The sequence below is a fragment of the Phyllobates terribilis genome, unplaced genomic scaffold (assembly GCF_046119375.1).
Source record: "Phyllobates terribilis strain yellow unplaced genomic scaffold, ASM4611937v1 Scaffold_3__8_contigs__length_932513732, whole genome shotgun sequence".
NCBI lineage: Eukaryota > Metazoa > Chordata > Amphibia > Anura > Dendrobatidae > Phyllobates > Phyllobates terribilis.
The window spans coordinates 191377054-191404353 of record NW_027362763.1 but is presented as its reverse complement, the minus strand read 5'-3'; the positions used below and the strand labels follow the sequence as shown (position 1 = coordinate 191404353).

Genomic DNA, 27300 nt, shown 5'->3' with positions numbered 1-27300 from the left:
CGCAAATGAAACAAGACAATTCTTACCTTTTCTAAAAACACAGGGATAGCATCGACAACCACAGCTGAGGAACGTGGAAGTGCTTCCATCATGTAGGTTAAGGCTCGACATGCATGGTTCATCTACAAAAACACAGTGAATACAATGTGTGGTTAACACATGAAACACCTGTTGTAATATATCAAGAGACTCCGCTATCCCCTGCATACGGTGATCTAATTATTTCATGCAGACGTTTAGTCCTCATGCAAATAGTTTGCATTTACTACTTCTGAAAATTTAGTAACCCAAAATCACTAATTAAGCACTCACGATCTGCTGACAGAAATGAACCTAACCAACAAAGACAATAGGAGACGGCGTCTAGCTGTAAGTTGTATCAAAGGTTGGAAACGATAACACTTACAATGTCAAAATTGTGCTCCATCTGCAGCAAAGTTATCTGAAAAGACAGAAAATAATCACGTAATTTAATATGGCATTTAAGTGTGGAGTTACTCAAGGTGTAAAACCCGGTAACGCCCCCAGAATTGTTAGACTGGATTATCTGGACCATCCTACCAGTGCAGGCACTACATTCTTCACAGGGAATCCTCCGAGGGTTTCTTCATTTCCCATCACCAGCAGTTGGCACATCTCTATGACAGCTTGCAGTTGCTGACTCTCATCTGTCGCCTGAAGGCCCTGTAGCAACTGTTGGGCCTTGGAGCCTGAAAAGATGGAGTTTTATCATGCCTTGCTTGGTGCTAGGGTGTGGCCAGCAATTAAATATCACATCGACGGAGTAGATCATTAAAAAAAAAGAAAAAAGTGTGACTTGTGCATGAGCGCTAACGCTCTGTTCATATATTGACCTCCACATTGCTATACACTTCAAGTGTAACCCAGTGCAATAAATTCCAAGGACAGCAATCTCACAGATACAGAAAAACAGCCATGATTGCCTAAAGCAACACAGTGGGGCTGATTCATTTAGACTGGCAGAACGAACGACAGCGTTAATGAGTTTGGTGTATCGTACTCCAGAGATCCCTTCATTAAGAAGTTCAAACCATTTAATGATTTTGTAGCGTCTTCATAGTTGTGTGCACCTCACCAGAAATGCTAGTCCAAATTTAGGACTGGAGTAACATTTCTGAAATAAAACACTCCGGCACTTTTGCTGAATTTGACTGGCAGGTGTAGCCACAACCCATTCACTCCAATTTTGAGACAGCAGCTACAAACTGGCATTATACCACTAAAAGTCACAACATTTGAGACTCTTCAAAGCCTTTTACAACGGGTTTATGGTGTAAAAGCATTGATGAATCGCCCCCAGTCTTTTTATTCTTATGATAAACACAAATTGTACTTTCCCCTTTCAGTAGTTTATATAGTACTAGATCTAATAAAGCCTGCTGACGGCCATGGCTGCTACTATAAGGTCGGTATCAAACAACTGTATATCAGTCAGGACAGCTTTTACTTACTTGCTCCACTCCCAATTGTCCGATGGAAGAGTTGGGACATACGAGGCCCAAGTGGTCCAAATAGATGAGGAGGAAGGCCTCGAGCTTCTAGGAGAGCTGAGTATTTGACACAAGATAAAACTCTTTAATAATTAGGATGATGAAATGTGTCAGTGCTCACACTTTACACTTGTTATTTTTCACCGCTTAAGAATGATGCAGTTTACCAGTGTAACGTGTTAAAACAAAGAGGTAGCACCACCATTACAGACATTCGCTGGCCACTAAGGTTTCCATTCAGCTTTTGCATCAAACAAAGATGATTTTTAAATTATATAATTGTTCACAGAATTATCTGAACTAAAATGGTTAGTGGTGACGTTGCTATACAGGACAGATTTAGGTCTATTTCACAGTACATGTACGGACCACAATTTCCATAGCAGGCAAGGGTCTCCTTACCCGCACTAACAGCCTCACAGGTATATATGAGGCAGTTTGCTGTGGGACTCCTTAATCCTACCTGATACGGAATTGCTGACCATACACAGACCATGAAAAGTGGATGCGTGGAGTCGGTCTTAAAGCAAGCAAAAGACCACAATCAGAAATAAAATACTAGTACACTGCCTCTTCCCAATGCTCATCCAGTTATGAGACTGATAACTTAACATCTGCATATTTCTCAAGCCTAAGGGCTCATTCAGACATCCATGCATGGACCGCAATGTACGGACAGGCCACGGCTCTCCCGACCAGAGAGCGACAGCCTCATAGAAATATATGAAGCAGTCACGCTCCGGTCAGGAGACCCACAGCCAGTCCATGCATTGCGGTGAGTGATCGGACAGATACAGGGTCGTCTGAATGACCCTTAGACACTAAAATAATACAAAATAGGACTGTAAGAAAATCTCCAAAGTCAACTGGACTTTTCAAAATGTCTATAAATACGAATGAGCAGAAGGATTTTGTGTATGTGGATTTTATTTCTTGAGACAAACAGTTTTAATTGACAAACGCAGATTTGCCCCATTGCATGGCGAGGGTTTGTCTCTTGAGAGGGCTGTGCACTCCTGATGGTTGACAGGTCAGGTTGGCAGCACTATTGGGCGGCAGGTCCGAACTGTGCGCTCTTCCCAGGCTGCTAGCAGATACAACTTTGCCTCTACAGCTTGAGTGAAGCACAAGGACACAAACTAGCCAGATGCAATGACCTGACCAGTTTCAGAGCAGCACTTCAAAGCTATATAGCAAACAGTTTGCAAGCCCACACTCCTAGCTTAGACTGGACAGCTCTACAGAAAGAAAAATAATCCATCCGCTTTAGAGAATGAGGTGTAAAGTGCAAAATTGCTCGTTTTAAGTAAGCAATGTGGAAAATTACCCAACTAATAGGATGAGGCAACCAGTTTAATGTGGATTATGTTGGGTGCAGGGTATGGCCGTTGTTACCTTGTAGTCTCCCCATTTCAGAGTCATCGCTCTCACTTTCTCCAGATGTCGTCATCCCCACAGCACCAGCTACAGAGCTAGAGGCTGGAGGGGAGAGAAGAGATGAAGATCTTTCGCCAGTTGTTCCTGTTAAAGTTGTAAGTCATGCTATTACCATATAATTAAAAGCTCACGTAGTACGTCCTTCATGATAATAATAAAATATATACGGAGAAGATGCAGGAAAGAATAAGATAACAATATTCAGTATATTACAAAGCCCTCGGTGGGTAATGTACTCCCGGCCTGCGGTGATGAGCCCGTTCTCTCGGTAACCTCACACCTGGCACTGTCACGTTCTTGTGTCAGGTGAATTTAATACACTTCAGGTGAAAACTGAAGGCGGCTGATCAGAAAGTTCACTGGCTCATGGTTATACTGTGCAGGTAGTCACATACACCAGGAATACATTTACAAAAAGGTTGTACTTTGGTAGAATAACTACGAACAACGATTACTGGTCCCATAAATGAAATACTTTTAATCTCAAGGATTTTTATTTTCAAAGCTAATTCACGAGGGCAAAATTAAATTTTATTCCCTTATAATAGCAGTTGTCTTGTCTGTGCAGAGATTTCGGATGTGGCAGGTCTACTTAACCACAAACTATCCTAATACAAAAACTACTTGTCAAAAGGAAGTGTGCCCAAATTATAATCTGCTGACCTGAGATTTTATTTATCTATAATTATACAGTAACAATATAATCGTTTGGAGTTTCCTTACAGATTGTTGTGACTAATGGGATTAAGAAATGAACTAGAGCGTTATGTGCCTATACTGTAGATGATTCTTCATCACAATGATTAATAAATACTATGTGAACACGACATTACCTGCTGCTCCCTGGGCAGTGTCATCTGTGCGTGCAGCTGAAGAATTGGCTCCCTCCTGATTATCAGGATCTGCCATCTTCTCCTGTCGGCGAGCTTCAGCTGCCGCTCGCTTGCCCAGGCCAGAGCCTCGCCGACTGACATGGAGAGAAAGAAAAAGTCTGGATAAGAAAATCCATACTGATAATAAAAAGGCACAAGGTAAACTGGCGCAAAACCACCATGTACAACTTGATCTGAACTTAAAAAGTGTGTAAGTGTATACTCATACTCCAGTGCTGCTCCATCGATGTCACGCTATGCCTGGCGGAAAACGTGACATTAATTTGCAGTTCTGCTGCAGGAACTTACACGTGTCCTGCCAGGAATAGTGGGGCCGACATCGCTAGAACAGCACTCTCCTTCCACAGCGGTATTTATTTTTTAATTAATTTTAAAACGGGCCATGAGTTCATTAAGCACCAGTAGTGTACAAACCCTTTAATACACGTAGAAAGGAAAAAAGGAGTCTTGTATTGCAATTGAAAGATCTATAATGAAATCTTCAGGAGATTTTATTTTTTTTTTTTCTTCAAAAAGCAGGGCTGTGGAGTCAGTAAGCCAAACCGACCCCTCAATTTCCTTGCCACCGACTCCCTCATACATGGCTCATGTTTAAGTGATAAATTTACTGTAGCACAGATTCATCTCAGATAAGTCTAGACCCTTAGATCAGGAATAGGACATTTCATAACTTTCCCAAATTCTTATAAAAAAAAATATTCCCCACAAACTGCACTGAACTACGGTACCCAATTTATTATATATTTTAGGAGTCGGTCCATTTTACCTATTTTGTTACATTACAACCTGTGTTTACAAAAACATTAAATCCAATTTGTGTGTGATGCATCAGCACTACCTAGTCTAAGTAGGTGAAGTGAGAAAAAATATTTGATCCCATATATTTAATTTGTGCCTATAAACTAAAAATGGTCATGTGCATATGTATATGTATTCACCCCTTTTGCTATGAAGCACCTAAAAATTTCTGGTGCAAGTAATTACCTTCATAAGTCACATGCTTAATGAAAGCAAGTCCACCTGTGTGCAAGTGTCATGTCTGTCAGTCCAGTCAAGGAGAGGATGAGGCAGCGCAGAGACCTAAGGTAACCCTGAAAGAGCGGCTGAGTTCTCAAGCAGAGACTGGAGTATCTGTCCATATGACCACAATAAGCCATATACTCCATAGAGCTGGCCTTTACTGAAGAGTGGGCAGAAAAAAGCCTTTAATTCCCCACAAAAATTGTAAGATTAGTTTTGAGTTTGCCAAAAGACATGTGGGAGACTTCCCAAATGTATAGAGGAAGGTGCTGTGGTCAGATGAGACAAAATTGAACTTTTTGGTCACCAAGGTAAATGCCATGCCTGGCACCAAACCAACACAGCTCATCACCACAAGAACACCATCTCCATAGTGAAACATGGTGGTGGCAGCATCATGCTGTGGGAATGATTTTCGGCAGCAGGGACAGATAAAAATTTTTGAGTTGAGTGGAAGATGGATGGTGTGAAATAGAAGGATATTCTTGAGCAAAACCTCCTTCAGTCTATCAGTGATTTGAGACTGGGATGGAGGTTCACCTTCCAACAAGACAATAATAATCTTTTTACAATGACCCAAAGCTTACTGCTAAAGCAACACTCGCATGGTGGTTTAAGGGAAAACATGTAAATGTTTAGGAGTGGCCTAGTCAAAGCCCAGACCTTAGTCCAATTGAGAATCTGTGGTCAGAATTGAAGATAGATGGTTTCCTCTGGGGAACAGCAAACTTGAAGGAGCTGGAGCAGTTTTGCCTTGAGGAATGGACAAAAATCCCAGTGGCAAGATGTGGAAAGCTCATAGAGACTTATCCAAAGCAACTTGCAGGTGTAATTCCCACAAAAAGAGCCTCCACAAAGTACTGACTTTAAGGGGGTGAATAGTTATGCACATCGAAGTTTTCAGTTATTTTGTCATATTAGTTGTTTGCTTCACAATAAATAGAAAACCAAACGTTTGCAGTTGTAGGCATGCTCTTTACACGAACTGATGCAAATCCTCCCAAAAAAAATAATAATAAAAAAAATTAAAAATTTCAGGTTGTGAGGTAGCAAAACAAAAAAAAATGCAATGGGGGGGGGGGGGGGGGGGATGCTTTTGCAAGCTACTGTAGATTTAAAGAGGTTGTCCACTACTCCCATTGATGACCTATCCAAAGGACACCCGGCAACCCCGCTGATCAGCTGTTATCGGAGGCTGGAAGTACTCCCTTGCAGTGCTCCTATCAAAGTTTTTTTTGCTCTTAGTACATTGCAATCATATTCTATAGCACTGTGTACTTACAAATGCTAATTCTGCCCTTCTACCCATCCAATTATTCCTTTTTCCATTAGATCTATGACATCACATGATCAAAAACAGACTAGCTGAATCATTCTAAGCCGCTCAGTGGTTAGCACTATTGCTTTGCAGCGCTGGGGTCCCGAGTTCAAATCCCACCAAGGGCAACATCTGCAAGGAGTTTGCATGTTCTCCCCATGTTTGCGGGGGGTTTCCTTCGGGTTCTCCGGTTTCCTCCCACGCTCCAAAGACATACAGATAGAGAATTTAGATGATTGTGAGGCCCAATGGGGACAGTGCCAATATAGTCAGGGAAGTGCTGTGGAATTAATGGCGCTATATAAAAGTGAGTAACATACATACACAAAACTCTGGCCCATGGGCCAAATATGGCCCGCAGGGTGGTTTTATTGGCCCGTGACACCAGAACCACCACAACTATGTGGAGCCCATTACTCTGCATGGAGGACTACGTGGGACCCATTATTCTGCATGAAGGACTACGTGGGACCCATTATTCTGCATGGAGGAAAATGTGTAAAACATAAGATGGAGACATCCAAGCAAGAAAAAGCTTGGTGTGTTGGAATTTGCAAAAATGGCATCTGTTGTGATTGTACAACGAAACCTTCTGAATAAATTTGGTAAATGTGCTCCACATGGAAACTGCAATTCGCATTGAGTGAAGAAACTCAAAACCAGTGTTTATGTCATGAGAAAAGTCCGGGCCGTCCCAAGACCTGAGCACGAGTGTAGTCCTAGAAGGTAGACAATGCTGGCTAGTATGTAACTACAGGTTAAACAAGCCTCGGTATAGTGTATCTTACAAAAATGTCTGCATTTTCATTATCTTCATGAGCTTAAAACAGATGACAAACCCAAACATTGTGACTTTCGCACTGACTTGCAGGACCGATTAGAAGAGTAAGGACGGTGTTCAGCAATGAGGCAAAGGGAAGGTCAAATCCTTAGTATGTAGAATTTGGGGTTTAGAAAATCCATGTGCCCTTATCAAGCACGAGGGACTCACCCAAAGTAAACACATTCTGTGGAAGAAGCATGCGCAAAGACTACTGTCCCATCGTTGTTTGCAGAGGATACAGTCACTAACCACTGTTACCTGTACATGTTAAAGAAATGTCTTATGCCACAGACAGAGGAAGATTTGCCAAATGTCACCTACCAGAAGGATAGTGCTCCTCTACTTTTCCATTTGGATGTTCACAGATACCCAAATCAAACCCTACTGGAACGTTGGATCGGCTGCCCCAGAAACCATTACTCAATGCTGCACTGGCCTTAACTATTGCCAGATCCAACACCCTGGCACTTCTGTGGGGCTACATCAAGGACTCCGTGTATCTGCCCCCCCAATAGCCATGGGATATGAATGACCTGAGACAACGCACCACTGGAACAGTGGAGTGCATGTGAGAGGATATGCCGGCACACATCGGTACAGAACTGGACTACACATTGGCTCATCACCAATGGATCTCACTTTGAATATTCATAGTGTATAGATAAAATTTGGACAGTGTCTTTTCATTTTAATAAATGTGTTATGCTCTTTTGGCTATAACGAGGCTATAATTTTGCTCCATTGTTTTTTAATCATCCTGTGATTCCAAGTGGAAAGCAATGGGGGGAAAAAAACAAAAAAAAACATGCAATTCCACCATAGTTTTTTATAAAGGGTGTGTTTTTTTTATAGCCTTCATTGTGTGTTTAACATGACCTGGCAACATGATTTTTTCAGGTCAGTACAGTTATAGTGCTGTCAATTGCAGAATTAAGTCCCAAAGAGGGACTTAAAGTAAAAATTAAATAAAAAAATTAAACAAAATAAAAAAAAGTTTAAAAATTACCCATTTTCCCAATAAAGAAATTTTAGAAAGTCTCCTCTAACAAAACATAAAATTATTGACCTGCACGTTGTAATTATATCATCCCACCACACCACTTAGTAGTCCTTTAAGGAGGGAATGCTGTCCAAATTTAACCACTTCAGGACCTGACCTTTGGGGGAGAAGGAGGGAATTTAACATTCTTTTCATTGCAGATTTCAGGTTCAGCCTATGCCTGTATAGCAGAGCTGACTGGTTATCCTGGAAACCAGAACTTCCTGCTTTCATTCCATATTCAGCAATCATATGATTACTGGGTCCGGTAGAAAAGGCACTGTGGACGCTTCTTAATCTGTATACACAAGCACTGTTTAAGCATTATGTATATAATGATCGAGAAGGCAGTCAGGGTAGTAACCATGTTGATATTCTGTGGGGAGTCTGGCTGTGTCTGACAGACAGCTCCCCAATGTCCTGCAGACTGCTTACACTGAATTGACATTTTAGAAAGTCAGTGGAGAGTAAAGTGTGGACCACCCATATGTTCATAACCTATGGGCAGTCAATATACGGTTATCAACTTGAAATGCTTTTTATTATACATGTAATCCTAAAACCCCAATTTCAGTCTCACATACCTGGTGCTAGCACAGGAGCCCGTGGTCTTTTGTCTTGTGCTCCGCCGCAGACTGGGGAGCTCAGCAGGCGGCGACTCACTGCGCTTCTTAGTGGATTTTCTCAAGTCTGAAATGCAAAATAAATATAGAAATTAAAAAAAAAAAATGTTTAGGGCACCTGCAAGTGGTTTACTCAAGAAAAACACATGACTTGAGAGGGCGACAAATACATGTTAGAAGCAAAATGTTGGGTTTCTTCCCAAAAGATTAGATACACAAAAGGAACCAAAGCCATGAAGTGCAAGTCATCCATGTACAAAAAAATTTAACACAACTAAGGGTTTGTCGTTACTACATTTGTAAATTCCCTCCTTCAACAAGGCAAACTTTGTCCAAAACCTGAAACTTTGGACTTTATTTTGCCTTCACATTCTTTTTGGCAGGACGTAATAACTAAACAGAATCCAAAGTTTATTATTCAGAAGATTCAGACAGGAGACTCCTCAGGAGTCAGGCTGGGTTCATATGAAGTCTCTGTCCCCATACCTAATTAACGCCCAGGAGTGCACATGCAAAAATTAAATTCTTTAGTGTTGAATAATTAAAAAGTTACTGACGGTAGCAAAAATAACAGTCATGACCATATCAGCCTTTGCTAGCCAGGGATTTATTAATTTTCTATCAGACTGTTGGAGATTGCAAAGAACAGTGCTTGGCTACATCCAGTAGTCCCATAGACTAAAAAACAAAAAAAACATGGACCGACGCAGTGCAAGTCGTAAGTGCAGCCATCACTCTATTGAACAAATGTGTTACCGATCAACAGCCTGTATAAATGGGCTTTAACTGAAGTCTGAAATCTCATACAACCCACAATGACCCAGATACAGTTTATGGTCTTATTCCTGTGCTGGATTCATAGCAACACTGCTCAGTACTGCTGTATAACATTATTAAATGTTGCTGCTTCTCAGCATGTAAGCTTGCGAGCAGGGCCCTCACTCCTTTTGATATGAGATATGCTTATTCTGTATTGTTTGTATAAGTCCCCTTTAAAATTTGTAAAGTGCTGCGGAATATGTTGGCGCTATAAAAATAAAAATTATTATTATTATTATACACTGCACACGGAGATCCTGCTCCCCAGTCTATCAGCAGAATAATCTATGAGTCTCTCTACAGCTGCTCCCTCATGATCCCCTATCCATTGACTTTAGACTGCAGCTGTAACCCGATCCCCAAGTTATGCTGACACCTGTCTCCTCTCTGACACCACTGATCAGTACAATAAGGAATCCAATATGTGGAGAAAGACAATTTGCTGTAAGAACATGTATTATAGTTTCTTATTTTAGCTTGAAGTAAACTGGCTTATAACTGGATGAACTTTTTAAATAAACTTATGATAAACATAACTTTTTTTTTTTTTTTAAATAAATGCGATTTTTTTCCCTAATTTTCCACATCAACATCTATAAATGAAAATAATCCTGAAATCTTACAATTTTCAGTCTGGCCACTGAGCTCTCATGATACTGACACGTCCCATTCTCATGAAATCGCTTTATAGCATTCAGCTCATTAGGTAGGATCACAAAAGACGGGTAACAGTTCTATTATATAGCTGAAGGCAGGTAGCACTGGATCCACAATTGGACACAGGTAATGGTCACTGTTCTCCCTCTTCGAGCAAGAAAACATCTGCACAGATCATGCTCAACACTCCACCACAGAAATTATTAAAAGGGGTTGTCCACCACTAGACAGACTCAGCTTTATCACTTTAGGGCCCCATGTAAACTAAAAACAGTGGCTATCCCCCTACGGCAGTGGTGACATGCCAGCAATGTCAGCACAGCTACAGTGGCTTGCGAAAATATTCACCCCCCCTTGGCATTTTTCGTGTTTTGTTTTTTTGAGGGTGTGCATCAGTTCATGTAAAGAACATGCCTACAACTGTGAACATTTAGTATTCTATTTATTGTAACGCAAACAACAAAATAGGACAAAACTATTCACCCCACCTAAAGTCAGTACTTTGTAGAGCCTCCTTTTGTGGCAATTACAGCTGCAAGTCGCTTTGGATAAGTCTGTATGAGCTTTCCACATCTTACCATTGGGATTTTTGCCCATTCCTCAAGGCAAAACTGCTCCAGCTCCTTCAAGTTAGATGGCTTCCTCTGGGAAACAGCAATCTTCCAGTCTGACCACATATTCTCAATTGGATTAAGGTCTGGGCTTTGACTAGGCCACTCAAACATTTACACGTTTTCCCTTAAACTACCATGCGAGTGTTATTTTAGCAGAAAGTTTTGGGTCATTGTCTTGTTGGAAGGTGAACAGACAGAACACTGACTAACAGGTTTTGCTCAAGAATATCCCTGTATTTCACTCCACCCATCTTCCCTTCGACTCTGACCATTTTCTGTTTCCCTATTGCCGAAAAATATCCCCTCAGCATGATGCTGCCACCATCATGTTTCACTGTAGGGATGGTGTTCTTGGGGTGATGAGCTGTGTTGATTTGGCGCTAGACAGTGTTTACCTTGGTGGCAAAAAAGTAAAATTTTGGTCTCATCTGACCACAGCACTTTCATCCATACATTGGGGGAGTCTCCCACATGTCTTTTAGCAAACACAAAAATTGTGAGGTTTGTTTTGAAAGTAAAGGCTTTTTTTCTGTTCACTCTTCCATAAAGACCACCTAATATGGAGTGTACGACTTGTGGTCGTATGGGCAGATACTCCAGTCTCTGCAGCTCCTTCAGGGTTCCCTTTGGTCTCTGTGCTGCTGATTAATGCCCTACTTGCCCTGGCTGAGAGTTTTGGTTGGAGGTCCTCCCTTGGCAGGTTTGTTGTGGTACCATGTCCTTTCCATTTGATGATAATGGATTTGATAGTTCTCCGGGGGATCATTTATTTATTTATTTTTTATAATCCAACCCCAACTTGTCCTTAACTTTGTCCCTGAATTGTTTGGAGATATCCTTGGTCTTCATGGTGTTTAGTTACTGGTTCCTCTTAATGGTGTTGCAGCCTCTGTGGCCTTTCAGAAAAGGTGTTTATATACTGACAGACCATGTGACACTTAAGATTGCACACAGGTCTGTTGCAGCTAATCGGTGATCGTACATCCAGTCTGCATCCACTGATTAGAAGCAGCAGACCCGCGACCTATTTGGAATAGCACCACTGACATCACTGGAACAGAACCACTGCGGGAAGGGATAATCCACTGGTTTTATTTTAAATGGGACCTAAAGTGATTAAGCAGAGATCATCCTATAGTGGACAACCCCTTTAAATATCTAGTCTACAGTTTGCCATGTTCATGTCAAGTCTCTGTACTGGTTTTTCTAGAGGAAAGCAACAGCTCAGGCAAGTTTACCACATCTATAAACACATCACCTTAAAAAAACAAAAACAAAAAAAAGGGAACAGAAAATGTTCTACAATTAGAAAACAAGTAGGGAAAAAAAACAGAAAAAAAAACACAAACCGTATTCTCTCATTTTAGTTAGAGGGAAGGCATTGTCTCCTTTTTTCTGAGTGTATGCCTGGCTAATGAGCACCCTGTGACATAGTAAGCAGTCTTTACATGGAACTAATCACCCAAGAATGTGTGGACCACTCCCCTGTCAAAATACCTGCTTGACTGGACTTATAAAAGAGTTTATTAGAAGTAAATACACCAATTATATTAGAACATAAGGCAACCTTTTCCGTATATCAACTAATCAACAAAAAGGAAACTCAAGTGACATCTGACCTCAAGTATCAAAAATATGACCTTAGCCACAGCAACCAAATGTTCAGCTCAAATGTCAGTTTTCCAATGTATTTCAGAAGCAGAAAGCCGACAGATTGGCTTGGGTTATGAGGAGGCTCTCTCAAAATGTTGTGATACCCTATACTAAGGGTAAGTGCACACGTTGTGTTTTTTCTGCACTAAATCAGCTGATATCTTTTCTCTGGCAGGAGATTAGCTGCGTCAAAAACGGGCGTATTTGCTGCGTATTTTTGACCACCCATTACTTCCTATGGGTGAAAAACGCAACAAAATATGCTAGTTTCTGCTTAAAAACCGCTGAAAGAAGCGACATGTCACTTCTTTCAGTGTTTTTCTAACCACTGAAAATACGCAGCAAACAAAAAAGCAACATGTGGGAACAGTGAATTCTGGTTTCTCATACACTTTGCTGGTACTGCCAGACGCAGCTGAAAATTTACAGAAAAATGGGCAGCAAAACACAACGTGTGTGCACATACCCTTAAAGGGGTTGTCCCCAGGTCCACCACAGTAGCCAGTCAGTAAGCTCAGCATGTAGACAGAACATCCTGAGCTTCGCTCACTGACAGACAACGGGAGCAATGGCGGAGACTCAGCGTGAATCCAGGGAAGGTGAAGTAACGTGGGGTTTGTCTTTTTCTTCAAAAACAAACTTAGGATTTTCTGAAAGAGGATAACGGAGCCCTCAAAAGTCAGTGATTTTTCATATATGCAAAAAAAAATGACAATTTTCATCAGAAAAAAATAAATAAAAATGAAGTTGTAACACTTCTCCTACTATGGTGAAAGCGGACAGTACACGACCGTTGTCCATGATTTCCAAGGAGCCAGAGTCTTGTATGGGCAATTTTTATCTGACGTTCATACAGGGAACTAGTCCGATTGGCCTATGAGGAGTCTGTAATGGAATTTTAGCCTTTTACAGGGCAATTAGCATTAGCCTCATGGGGTTTATTGCCTTCTTCTGATCAAAATCGATAGTTTTTAAAGCCCCCGTCTCACATAGCGAGATCGCTAGTGAGATCGCTGCTGAGTCAAAGGTTTTGGTGACACAACAGCGACCTCACCAGCGATGTCGCTAATCGCTGCAGAATGTCCTGGACCTTTTTTTGGTCTTTGCCCTCCCGCTGGTCAGCACACATCGCTGTGTGTGACCAGCGATCAGGCTGGTAACCATGATAAACAGCGCGTTACTAGGGGCACACGCGCACTTCGTAACCCGCTGTTTATCATGGTTACCACTCTGCTACGGTGAGCGGTAACCTCCCGCTCACCATAGCAGTGGTAACCATGATAAACAGCGGGTTACTAGGTGCGCGTGTGCCCCTAGTAACCCGATGTTTACCATAGTTACCAGCCTGCTCCTGCTTCAGCAGGCTGGTAACCAGGACATCGTGGAAAGATTCTTTCCACGATGTTGCTGCTCCCCTGATCGCTGGTGAGCCTGCTTGTTTGACAGCTCACCAGCGACCACCTAGTGACGCAGCAACGATCCCTGACAGGTCGTATCGTTGTCGGGATCGCTGTAGCGTCGCTAAGTGTGACGGGGCCTTAAGGTTGATGTGTAGGCATAAGGCTATGAAAAAAAAAAAAAAAAAAGTCTCTGAAAATTTTGGGGAAATGCAGTCTGCAAAGAAACATATATGCGAATAGTCTCAGACGATAAGGGCCTGTGCACTCATTGCTGGCATCAGGAAACACTTCAGGTTTTGTGACAAATCTGCAAAGTGAATGAGCATCCTGAAGTCTCATGCACACGTTGCTTATTTGTGACTTGCAGATTTAAATCTGCAGCAGGTCAATTCTGCAGGTGTCACTAATAATGAGTGTGGAAAAATCTTCATCAAAAACGCAAGTACAAAACTCAAATACACAGCAAATGTGTGTCTGTTTTACGCAGTTTTTTTCCTGCCAAGAGATGCAGGAATGGTGCAAAGATTTCTGCACCAAATACTTAACGTGTGCACATACCCTTAAGGGGAAGTGTTTTATTTGTGAACCATGGACAGAAAATGTATGTGAAAAACAGACGCCTGAGTGAGAGCTAGTGCTGGGTCCACACAGCTGTAGAATTTTAGTGCGAATATAAATACAATACAATGTAATTGTAAGCTTGTGTGCAGGGACTTTAAGGCTCTCCCTTGTGACATGAATTTGTATGTGCATGTACCCTCTATAAGTAAAGTATCAGCATGCCCCGTCAGGTGTGAATTTATGGCTGAAGACTTTGCTCATTGTAATACAAAAGAGTGAAGCTTATGGACAAAGATGCACCATAATTTGCTAGTACCATGGTAATTTTGTTGTGGATTTTCAGGCCAATTCCACAGCATACTTAAGGTCCACAAACACATTAGCTAAAACTCCGCTAAATCCACTAATATTGATGGGATCGAGCCATCACCTAATGTCTGTGGAGATCTGCCAACTCTCCAAACACATGACAGGGGAGAGCAGGGTCCGGACTTTACATTTTCAGTATGTCCATCATCCCTTGAGATAAGCTGCGGCCAGGGCCATATTGCTGCAGGCAAATTTATTTTTCCTGTAGCAAAATGGTGCCCGCGCAGTAGCATTGGCAAGCGAGAGATGCTACTGAGCACGTGCGGGCGCCATATCGCTGCACCCAAATTCTTTTTCCTTAACCAAAATAGCGCCCGCGCAGTAGCATCAACCAGTTTGTGAGCTCCGCAACTCTAAGCAGCCCCAGCAACGTACCCCGGCAGACCTGCTAAGCTTACAGATTAGCGCTGCCATACAATAATTGACATAGGGAGGACCCAGGGAGGGTGAGTAATGCAGGGGGGGGGGGGGGGGGAGGGTGTCAAACTAGAAAACCCCTTAAAGTATTTAAAAGAAAAAAAATAAATGCAGTCTAGAGGGCAATTCAGTGATGTGCTGTGCATCGGCCATTTTTTTTTGCTTAAATAAACTGCATTATCAAATAAGTCGGTTGTCCTGTCTGGTATATGACAGAAGCAGGTCAGTTTGGTGGGATCTGCAAAACAAATGGACATTTATCTCGCATCTAACTGTACAGTAAAAAAAAAAAAAAAAAAAAAAAGTGATCGGCTACACTAGTATGCCGTTGCAAACCAAGACCCCTATAGGTGCAGGCAGAATTTATCAGCGACTATGGACAAGTCCGGCATGTACACTAGAAGCTTTTGTGTCACAGGAAAAGAGCAAAAAAAAATAAATAAAAAAAAAAACAACAACTAGGAACCGAGCTCGATTTATAACTGTTTAAATCAAAACCAAATCGCTTCTAATGTGGCCATGGTTATGTTGTGGTTTAATTTCTAAAGACATTAGTATTAGAATGTTTATTTTTTGGGATAAGTAGCTATATACTATCAAAAAAAATCAAAACAAATCAAACACTTCTTATACGGCAGTAGATATAAATTAAGATGTACAGTCAAGGCTAATCGTTTTGAAGCTTACAAATTTTGGTTTTCGAAAGGTTTGCTGCTACATTTTTATAGTGGCAATTTGCATTAACTCTAAATTGTTATGAATGCATTGCATAGTCATTCCCTGCCACGAATTAGCTTAATTACAAAAAACTCAATTTCCACAGAATTTTATTCCTGCAACAAAATGACCTGCTTACATCATTTTGGTGCTTGAAATCTCTCTTCTGTTAACCATGGTTACCTCAAAAGAAAACACGTGCAGTCATCATTACTTTGCATCATATAGGCTTTACAGGAAAGGCAAGATTGCCCCTAAATCAACCATTTATCAGATCATCAAGAACTTCAAAAGAGAAAGGTTCAATTGCTGCATAGACGGCTTCAGGATGCGCAAGAAAGCCCAGCAAGTGCCAGGATAGTCTCCTAAAAAGGATTCAGCTCGAGGATCGGTTAAACACCAGTGTAGAGCTTGCTCAGGAATGGCAACAGGCAGGGTGTCAGAGCATCTGCATGCACGGTGAAGAGAAGACTTTTAGAGGCTGGCCTGGTATCAAGAAGGGAAGCAAATAAACCACTTCTGTACAAGAAAAACATCAAGGACAGACTGACATTCTACAGAAAGTACAGGGATTTGACTGCAAAGGACTGGGATAAAGTTTTTTTTTTCTGATGAAGTCCCCCTTCAGACAGTTTGGGACATCTGGAAGAATGATTGTCCGGAGAAGAAAAGTGAACGCTACCAAAAGCCCTGTGTCTTGTGAACAGTAAGGCTGTGTGCCCATTATGCGTTTTTTTAAGCATTGCCGCAGCGGCAAAAACGCTGCAGAAATGCTTAAAAACGCATGGTAGAAGGCCTGCCATGTCCCCCAATGATAATCCGCATGTGCTGTGCACATGCTGTGGAAATTTCCGCTGCGGGTTATCATTACGGAAAAAAACGCAGCACTACTAATTATTTTGTGGAAGTGCAGCGTTTTCACCGCCATTGACTTACATTGGAACGCATACTATCCGCATCACTGGATCTGTACATGCGGAATCCAAACGTTTCAATGTGCGGATGGTACCCGGGTGTGGAGAACAGGAGACTCTCCTCCGGACCCAGGTACCATAGAACCTGTGAAAAAAAAGAATAAAATAAAAAATAAATATTATATTTACCTTCTGATGGCCCCCGGTGTGCTTGTCTTCGCTTGCCGGCAGCTCGTGGTGGACTGAAGGACCTGCGCTGAGGTAATTTAGTCATGTGACGGCAGGTCATTCAGTGTAGTGTACCGCGAGCTGCCGGCAAACCAGGATGGAGCGAAGTAAGACTCCGGGGGCCATCGGAAGGCAAGTATAGATTTACTTTTTACCATTCTTTAAAGTCACAGTATACAGGGTGGTCCAAAAGTAGGTGGACAGAAAGTGTAATAAGGTTATGAAGGGGGAGATTTATCAAACACTAAATTGCAGCCGCCTGTCTGGATCATCCTCCAATAAACCATGAATTAGACGTGGACGATAAGCTTTCCACCCAATAGATTTCAGGATTCACATGATAGAAGCTCGTGAAAATCCCAATTCCAAAGAGGCTCTTCTGTGGACTTTTTTGGACTCTGAACAAATGTTTCAGCAACAAGTTGTTTATTATCTTCTGTACAGACTGTTTTGGGTCGACCAGTTCTTGGAGCATTAAGGATTGAGCCAGTGGCATTGAATTTGGCACAAATGCGGTAAATGGTTTGTCTCTTTGGGGCTTGAGTACCAAATGTTTCAACTCAATTTGTCATTATGTGTTATCTGAATTAGCTGAAAAGAAAACAGATTTGGAGGAGATCTGTGAAAACTAGATCTGTGAAACTCGCTCAGTTGCCCTTAGCAACCAATCAGATTCCACCTTTCATTTTCCAAAGAGTCTGTGAGGAATGAAAAGTGGAATCTGATTGGTTGCTAAGGGCAACTGAGCGAGTTTCACTTTACACCATGCTTGATAAATCTCCCCCTTCATAACCTTATTATACTTTCTGTCCACCTACTTTTGGACCACCCTGTATAAATCCATATATAGTGTGACCAAGTTGACAAGCACTTTCCAAGTGATGCTAAAATCGCTTGGAAAGCGCTTGACAACCCGCATGCGGAAATGCCAGTGAAGAACGCTTCACATCAGCAAGTCCCTGGCAGGAAAAACGCATGTACAAGCCGCATGTACAATCCGCATGCGTTTTTTCTGTCAGGGAGATGCAGAAACGCTCGGGAAAAAATCCGGAGCATTTCTGCATCGTGGGCACATAGCCTAAAGCATCCTGAGACCATTCATGTAAGGGGTGGGGGCTTTCCATCTGTGGAGGGGGCTCACTCACAAATTGTGCCTAAGAACACTGCCATAAATAAAGAATGGTGTCTAAACATCCTCCAAGAGCAACTTCTCCCAGCAATTCAGGAGCAATGCATTTTCCAGCATGATTAAGACCATGTAAGAAGGCAAAAGTGATAACTAACTGGCTCGGTGAACAAAACATTTTGTGTCCATAGCCAGGAAACTTTCCAGATCTCAGTCCCATTGAGAATCTGTGGTCAAATAAATTAAAAACACAGAAATTATGGTCAATCCCAAGTCCTGAGTAGAAAAGAATTTGGGTCAGGATTTGGCCGAGACGCTGAGATGCAGCTGCCAGGGCGAATTGCGGAAGTCTAGAACTTGATGTATTTGTCAATAAAAAGATTAAATAGTTATGAAATACATAGAATTTTACTTGAAGAGCCATAGAAGTATCTGACTAAAACAGGGGTGTCCAACTCCAGGTCCGGCATGGCTATTAAGGAGGTCCAATACAGATTTCCAGGGGACCACAGTGCTCAAATGCATATTGGGCAGCCAGCCCTTCAATTCTTGTGCAGGGAACGGTGCGTGCACACACACAGCTTTCTGCACTGAACGCCGCTGCTGTGCACACAAGACTGGTTTAAGGCAGACATTAACTTGTGCCAGGACTTTCTCGTGGGACAGGTTCGCATATTCCCACAATCGCAGCTCTTTAGCTATGTATTGCTGATTCACCATGCTCTGGGAGAGCTTATATACAGCAGTCTCAAGATACACAGACTGCTGTATACATTGGAGGATGTCTCCTATGTGATGTATACAGCACAGCCCCAGTTTTTCCTTTGTGATGTATACACCAGCCTCAGTGTAGTGTTTTAGTTTACATTTTGAAGATCACAATCTTGGGACCTGCGCAACGATTGTAAACCACTCTCCTATCCTAACAAGCCACTGCAATCATTAGGGTTATGTGAGGACTTCTTTTTTGCTTATCTGTGGTGGCAGAAAGTCTGAAAAATTATGCACAGACCCCCATCCGCTCATTAGCTTTTGTTCGTGTCTGTGCATTTAATGTGCGGCCCAAGACAACTGTTCCTCCAATGTGGCTCAGACGCCAGAAGGTTGGACATCTCCGGACTAAAAGATCTAAAAATACTGCACAAGCAAACGGTCAACCAAAAAGTGTCTCAGGTTTGAAACTTTTGGCCATAATTTTAGTACAACTATATATATGAGATCCATCAGTGGACCTGCTGTAAGTGCTACAGAGCCAAAACAGCAACATTTGATATGTAGAGAAATAGACAGAATATATTATATAGATTTCTGAAAGATCTGTTACATGGCTCAGTTATTTTTCTCCATTGACTAAAAATGGGTCAATAAAAAGGCATAGATCCAATCAACTGAAGCCTAGAAAAAAAAAAACAGTGAATGTAAAACATGAGCAAAGCCAAAGAGTTAAAGCAAAAGGCCATCTGTTAAATAATTTGAAATATCTGGAAATATATATTTTTTTATATTTAAAAAGAAAAACAAACAAGTTGAGCTCAGTAAGTTTATCAAGGCACAGTGAGGGGTCACATCATGGTACTGATAAGTGTTGGTGACTTTAGATGTAGAATCAGGAAATATATTTCCAATTCTGTGCCGCTCTTTAACCCCTTACCGACATACGATGTATCAATATGTTATAGGTCGGCTAACTGTCCTTGATGCAAGCTCAAGTGCCAAGCCTGCATCTTTGCCAGCAGACGACGGCTATGTTATTCAACCATCATCAACATCTAACAGCCTCGAGTGGAGCCTGCGATACCGACAGCAGCATGTGACAGGTTAATATGTGATAGTGGTATTTACAGCGTGCGCTGTTTTAACTGCCCATTGGCACCCGCACAATCGTGTTGTGTGCTGATCGGCTGCCATGACATCCGGGGGTCTGCTCAAGACCCACGTTCCTGACATGACGGCCAGCTTATTGCTGGCCTTTATAAAAGAGCACAATTTCTGCTATACACAACAATATTGCTGTGCACAGTAACAAGCGATTAGGTGATCATAGATTCAAGTAACCCAAGGGTAAAAGCAGCAAAGAAGAAAAAAAAAAAAAACACAACCACGTCAAAATGATGTTTTCAGCTGCCGCTGTCACACAGCTATGTCAATAGAAATATAAAAGTTACAGCTCTTGGAAAAAGAGGAAAAAAATGAAAACACAAAAATGAAAAAAGGAGGACCATGTAGGGAAGTGGTTAATCAAATATGATCATTAAGCCAAGACTACAACAAATTCTAACATACATATATTCACACAAAATGTTTAAAATATTATTTGGTTATTAAAAACCAAAAAGGTGCATGGGGTGAAAATTAGAAACAAATCTGCTGTAATTCTTTACCTCGACACCTTCCTATTTACTCTCATACACTGCAATTTGTTTGACATGACCTTCATGAGGGACATTTCAGGAACACCATCCAATACACAAAACTATCCAGACAGGCACAGAACATCTGTATTCAGTAACCAAAATCAGACTGTAGGCTGGATTTACACATCAAGTCTGCACAGTGCTTGACAGCCGGGCCAACAAGCCGATCAGCATCGATTTACAGCGAGCTGCTACCGCTCGTTCTGTTGTTAGAAGCCGCACACGTATGTAGCAGAAGGGCGATCTTAATGATGGAATCAGATAGCCAACAAATGAAACACTGGATGCTGTGTATACATTCACAACCAGCCAACATAGCCCTTGAGTGATTCAAAGAATTTAGCTTCTCATTATGCTCATTCATCGCACCAAAAACTAAAACAGCTATAAAGTAAGAAAGTATATATGTTTTCTACATTAAGACAATAGCTGTAACAATAGAAGAATTTTACCATTAGATCCATGTAAGGCTCTCTCTCGGGAATACGTGTGAGAGGCTGAGGAGGCACCATCTCGCACTCGATGTCTGGAGCCAGTGACGAGCGCTGGTGACGATCCAGTCATACAGGTTATAGGATGTAATGTAAATACCACACACAGAAGATGGACTGACTCATAAGGAGGTCAGAGCCCCAGCATAGTGTTTAGGCTGCATACAGAGCACACACTCATCCGGGGAATATTTAGATTTCACCCTTTCTTGTACTATGAATCTCTCACATTCTTCCACCCTCGGATATTCCTGGCTCTGCACACGTTGATAACCATTTTGTGCCCTTCAGTTGTGGTGACAGCATAGGCTTATGTCCACCATACGTGCCAGCACAGCCTTCTGAATATGCTGAACTAAGTATTCCATGCAACCTTTAGAGTGCAGCAGGAACGTCATGACTACCATGTGAGTGACTGCGGCTGCCAGTCAATCACTGGTCTCAGGGGTGATGCAGATTGAGATGGAACAAGCCCAGTAATTGGGCAGAGGGGTCAGTTAGCAGTTGTGATGACATAGTGGCATCTCAAAACAGGGGGAGGGCAAGTAATGTGCTGCTTGTTTTCTACAGCTGCAATCCAAATGGGATGACAAAATGTATTCCTGGACAATACCTTTAACCACTTCGCGCCAGAGCCTGTTTTTGCCTTCGTGACCGGGCCAATTTTTTCAATTCTGACCACTGTCACTTTATGAGGTAATTACTCTGGAACGCTTCAACGGATCCCCCTGATTCTGAGATTGTTTTTTCGTGACATATTGTACTTCATGATAGTGGTAAAATTTCTTCGATATCACTTGCATTTATTTGTGAAAAAAATCAGAAATTTGGCAAAAATTTTGCAATTTTCAAATTGAATTTTCATGCCCTTAAATCAGAGAGATATGTCACACAAAATAGTTAAATAACATTTCCCACATGCCTACTTTACATCAGCACAATTTTAGAACCAAAATTTTTTTTTGTTAGGAAGCTATAAGGGTTAAAAGTTGACCAGAGATCTCATTTTTCCAACAAAATTTACAAAAACATTTTTTTTTAGGGACCACATCACATTTGAAGTGACTTTGAGGGGCCTTTATGACAGAAAATTCCCAAAAGTGACACCATTCTAAAAACTGCACCCCTCAAGGTGCTCAAAACCACATTCAAGAACTTTATTAACCCTTCAGGTGCTTCACAGGAATTTATGGAATGTGGAAGAAAACAATGAACATTTAACTTTTTTTCACAAAAATGTTACTTTAGACCCAATTTTTTTATTTTCACAAGGGTAACAGGAAAAAATGGAACACACAATTTGTAGTGCAATTTCTCATGAGCGTGCCGATACCCCATATGTGAGGTAAAACCACTGTTTGGGCGCACGGCAGGGCTCGGAAGGGAAGGAGCGCCATTTGACTTTTTGAATGTAAAATTTGCTTGAATAATTAGCGGACGCCATGTTGCATTTGGGGGGCCCCTAATGTGCCTAAACAGTGGAAACCCCCCACAAGTGCCACCATTTTGGAAACTAGACCCCTTAGGGAACTTATCTAGATGTGTGGTGAACACCTTGCACCCCCAGGTGCTTCACAGAAGTTTATAATATTGAGCCGTAAAAATAAAGTTTTCACATTTTTTCCCACAAAAAAATGTTTTTCATTCCCTAATTTTGCAATATCATAAGGGTAACAGGATAAATTGCACCATGAAATTTGCTGTGCAATTTCTCCTGAGTACGCCGATACCCCATATGTGGGGGAAAACCACTGCTTTGGTGTACGGCAGGGTTCGGAAGAGAAAGGAGCACTATGTTGGCTGGGATAGGTGGCAGACACCATGTCAGAAACCCCCACAAGTGACCCCATTTTGTAAACTACACCTCTCAAGGAATTCATCTAGGGAATTAGTGAGTATTTAATTTTTTAACTTATACCATCGGGCAGTGAAAAAAGCATAATTATATTTTTACCACAAAAAAATGTTTTACCCTCAGATTTTACATTTTCACACAGGGCAATGGGTAAAAATGGTGCCGAAATGTGTCACACAATTTCTTCTAAAAGTGGCAATACCCCATATGTGGCTGTATCGTACCGCTTAGCCATACAGCGAGATCTGGGGGGGACGGAGTGCTATTTGACAATTGGAGAACAAATTATTGTAGATTAGGCATTTGGATTTGGGAGCACAAAATTTTCTGAATTTCTTTTGGGGGGCAAGGGCCATTTCGCTTTTCCAGAGCCTTTCTGCTACCAGTAATTTGGAATATTTTTAACAGATGACGGACCTGAGTGGGGACTAGCTTTTTTTGAGGACTGAGTTGAAGCTTTTATTGGGAACATTTTACGTAACATTTATCTGGCGCTCTAGGCTGAGCACTTACATCGGGGTTTCCATCTAAATTTCCAAGTGATGTAATTCAGATGAAACCCCTGCGGGATCCATTCACTGTAATGAGGCAGCAGAGTTACTCTGGACTCCGTCTGGCCTCTGTTTAGCGGTGTCCTTTTTTTCAGAAGTGCACAAAACTGTGGCCAACCGCACTTTTATGCACGCCTAAAAAAACTGACACTGTGGGATCACAGGCCAGACTGCATCCACAGTGGCCTATATCTGCCTCATTACAGGGAATCTTCCGTCATGGGTTCCGTCTGAATCACATATTTCAGAGATTTACACGGAAACTCTGGTGTAAGTGCTCAGCGCAGAGCGCAGGATAAATGTGGGCAGAGCCTTACTGCGATCTTTGGGAGACATAATAAACAAATCAGTAGCAGGTGAAGAATTGGTTTTATTTATTTTTTACGCCGTTCCTAGTGTGATAGAAGTGATGAGATTACAGAGATACCAGATTTATATCGGGTTTTTATGACTGACAGTTGTCACACACTAAGACGCTTTTTTTGCAAAATCTAGTTTTTGCATCGCCATATTTTGAGAGCTATAATTTTTTCCATATTTCAGCCGACAGAGTCATGTGATGGCTTGTTTTTTGCGGGACGAGTTGACATTTTTATTGGTACCATTTTTGGGTACGTGACATTTTTTGATCGCTTTCTATTCCGTTTTTTGGGAGGTAAAATTAACAAAAACCAACAATTCAGGAATTGTTTTGAGTTTTTTCTTTATGCCATTCTGCGTGTGGTAAAAGTGATAATGCAGCATTATTCTTTGGGTCAGTACGTTTACAGCGATACTACACTTACCATATATTTTTTTTATGTTTTGGCGCTTTTACACAATAAAACCATTTTATAGAAAAAATATTTTTTTTGCATCGCTTTATTCTGAGCGCTATAACTTTTTTATTTTTTGGCTGATGGAGCTGTATGGCGGCTTTTTTTTTTGCGGAACAAGATGACGTTTTCAGCGGTCCCATTTTTATTTCCATTTTGCTTTTTGATTGCATTTTTTTCTACTTTTTGTTTGGCGATATGATGAAAAAGCATAGTTTTTTGCTCCGTTTTTTTATTTATTTTTTATTACGGTGTGCACAGAAGGAGTTAATTAGTGTGACAGTTTTATAGATCGGGTTGTTTCGGACGCGGCGCTACCAAATGTGTACTTTTTTTGTTTTTGCATAAATATACGGATTTATTGGTTTCATATTTTATTTTGTGATTTTTTTTTTTTTTTTTTTTTAACAGTTTGAAAACTTTTTTGACTTTTATTTTACATTTTTACTTAGTCCCTGTATGGGACATTATTTTTTATTTTTCCAATCACTGATGTCATGCAAAGTAATAGACATGTATTACATTGGATGAGATCTTTGCTGACTGTTTCACAGTCAGTGTCTCCTGCCTGGCTTCAGCTGCAGGCTGAGCCTAGCAGGACACCACATATGGCAGATCTGGAGGCGGCCATGTGACCTCCAGCTGCCATAACAACGGAAGGTCCTGGAAGCTATCAGGGGGCCGTCGGAGAGGTAAGTTGACGACCCCCTCTCCTCTCACTATCTTCTATATGCCGCGATCACTATAGATCGCGGCATATAGAAGATAGCAAAGGGTTAACATCATTGGGACCTGATCCAATCATGCCCCAATGATGTCCCCTGTCAGAGCCATCGCTCTGCACCGGAATCGCAGAGCTTGCAGGACCACCCACCATTTTTAAACGTCGGCACTGCACAGAGCCCAGGCAGCGCCGACGTTTATGTACAGTGGGCGGTCCTGAACCGGTTAAGAATATCTTGAAAACTTGAAATAATAATTGCTGTAAACTTTAATTTAAAAAACATTTTTCAGCAATTTTTCTCTGAAAGAGAATCTGTCAGTAGAATCCACCCTTTTTAGCAGTCTATATACAAATATAGGCTATAAAAAATTGAATAAAATGATAACTTGTGTATCAACAGCATGAGGATCATCGAAAAAGTGCAATATCTAAATCCCCCTAAAAAAATATTTATTATTTAAGCATCAAAATAAAAAATAAAGTATACAAAATCCACCTTAAATGGGGTATAGGTAAGAAATATTACCAATAGGCCTGCTTTGTCACATCAGGCGGCACTGCGATTGCCCTACAGATGGATACTAAATGCTAGCACTGCCTAGCTGCATGGGTTGGTACCCTAAATTCATGAGAGAAAATAGTGCTCCCTCTCAACGATCCCACCGAAGCAGACACAGTACAGTCCAGCTGACAGCTCTGTGATGAGACAACTGCAAATGTTTTTGTAATGAGACCAGGTTCAACTCTGCTGTACTGTTAGAATGATGCACAGCTCCTGCAGACGTTCATGAGACAAAGTTCAGCTCTGCGGTAGTGCGTTAGCTCTGTGGTACCGCGTTAGCTCTGCGCAAAGTTGTGTGCTTTTATGAAAGCCTTTGTCTCAGGTTTTTTTTTTCCCACCAAGCAAAAGCCTCTTAAGCTTGATTGATATACAAATTCTAATCACACCTCCCCCATTAAAATTAAAAAATAAAAAACACTGAAAAAATTAAAAAAAAAAAAACAAACAAAAAAACAAATACGTGGTATCTCCACATCAGTAAAAGTCGGATCAAAATAGAAAATTAAATAACCCGATCTAAGAAAGGTTTTTATTTCACCGCAAAAAAAATGCAATAAGAAGCAATCAAAACATCGGAAGTACACCAAGATACTATCATAAAAAGTCAGCTAGCAACAACAAAAAAAAAAGAACCAAGCCCACACACAGCTCCACTGACGGAAAAATGGAAACGTTTGACTCTCAGAACATGGAGAAACAAGCTATTTTTTTTTTAACAAATTTGTTTTGCCCCTTAAAAAGCAAAACAAAAAAAATATATATGCTTGGTATCTTGGTACTAGGATTCTCAAGGTCAGCACAATTATAAAGTCATATTTACAGTGCAATAAATAGAAGCAAAATCCAAAAAACAAAATTGGGGAATTGAGCCATTTTGTGCAATTTCACCACTTTGCAATCTTTTCCCCATTTTCTAGTACATTGAATGTTAAAACTAATTGGGTCATTCAAAACTTCAACTCTTCCCACAAAAACAAGCCCTCATATAGGTATGTGAACGGAATAATGACGTTATGGCTCTTGCAAAAAGTGGAGGAAAAAACGTAAAGAAGCACTCCCAACACAGTTTTTATCCTTTCAACATATGATGATTACAATATGGCACTGTGTACTTCCAATTGCTCATTTTGCCTTTCTACCCAGCTAATTCTTCTCTTCTCTGCTCTATGTAGAACAGGAAGTCTCTTGTCCCTGCATTTACTATTCCCCTCTTCAATTCCTGACCCAGCTGCTTCCTCCTCCCCTGCCAGGGACTTTTGCAGTGACTGATGACTCATACAGGGAAAATTGATCTCCTGTTTCTACATAGAGCTTAGAAGGATTCAGCTAGTCAGTTTTTAATCACGTGGGGTCATGGACCGAATGGAAAACAGAACAATTAGCTGGGTAGAAAAACAAAATGAGCAATTGTAAGTACACAGTGCTATATAATATGACTAAAATATATTAAAGGATAAATATTTTATTTAAAATTGCAAAAATTGAAAATTATGCGGTCAGGAAGGTGTTAAAGAAAAACCCCAGCACAAATATTGTAAAGAAAAACCAATGTTCCCTCTTCTAACACCCCTCCCCCCACACTGTGTGCGCCATTTTGAAGATCTTGTCGCCAAAAAAGGCAAATACTAAAAGACAAGAAGGGAAAGACTTAAGGGACCTCCCATTTCAGCAAAATGACGCCCCAAAAAATGGCAGCACACCAATATTCTGGCACACTTTTTTTTTTTAATCAGATATTCTGTATTAAAC

The 27300-nt window shown here is 41.1% G+C and overlaps 1 protein-coding gene across 8 annotated transcripts in view; it reads right to left on the bottom strand.

The window, feature by feature from the left end:
- The window catches only part of TRIP12 (thyroid hormone receptor interactor 12), a 103890-nt gene that overhangs the window by 26891 nt on the left and 49699 nt on the right, over positions 1–27300 (bottom strand). For 4 of the 8 annotated variants that reach the window (XM_073674403.1, XM_073674402.1, XM_073674405.1 and 1 more), the window contains 7 exons: positions 8626–8731; positions 3782–3915; positions 2907–3032; positions 1473–1568; positions 562–710; positions 407–442; positions 27–122 (listed from right to left, as the gene is read on the bottom strand). In XM_073674403.1, coding sequence (XP_073530504.1) covers positions 27–122; positions 407–442; positions 562–710; positions 1473–1568; positions 2907–3032; positions 3782–3915; positions 8626–8731 — 743 coding nt within the window. The remainder of the gene's footprint in view (positions 1–26; positions 123–406; positions 443–561; positions 711–1472; positions 1569–2906; positions 3033–3781; positions 3916–8625; positions 8732–27300) is intronic. The other 4 variants (XM_073674404.1, XM_073674406.1, XM_073674409.1 and 1 more) reach the window with 1 other exon arrangement.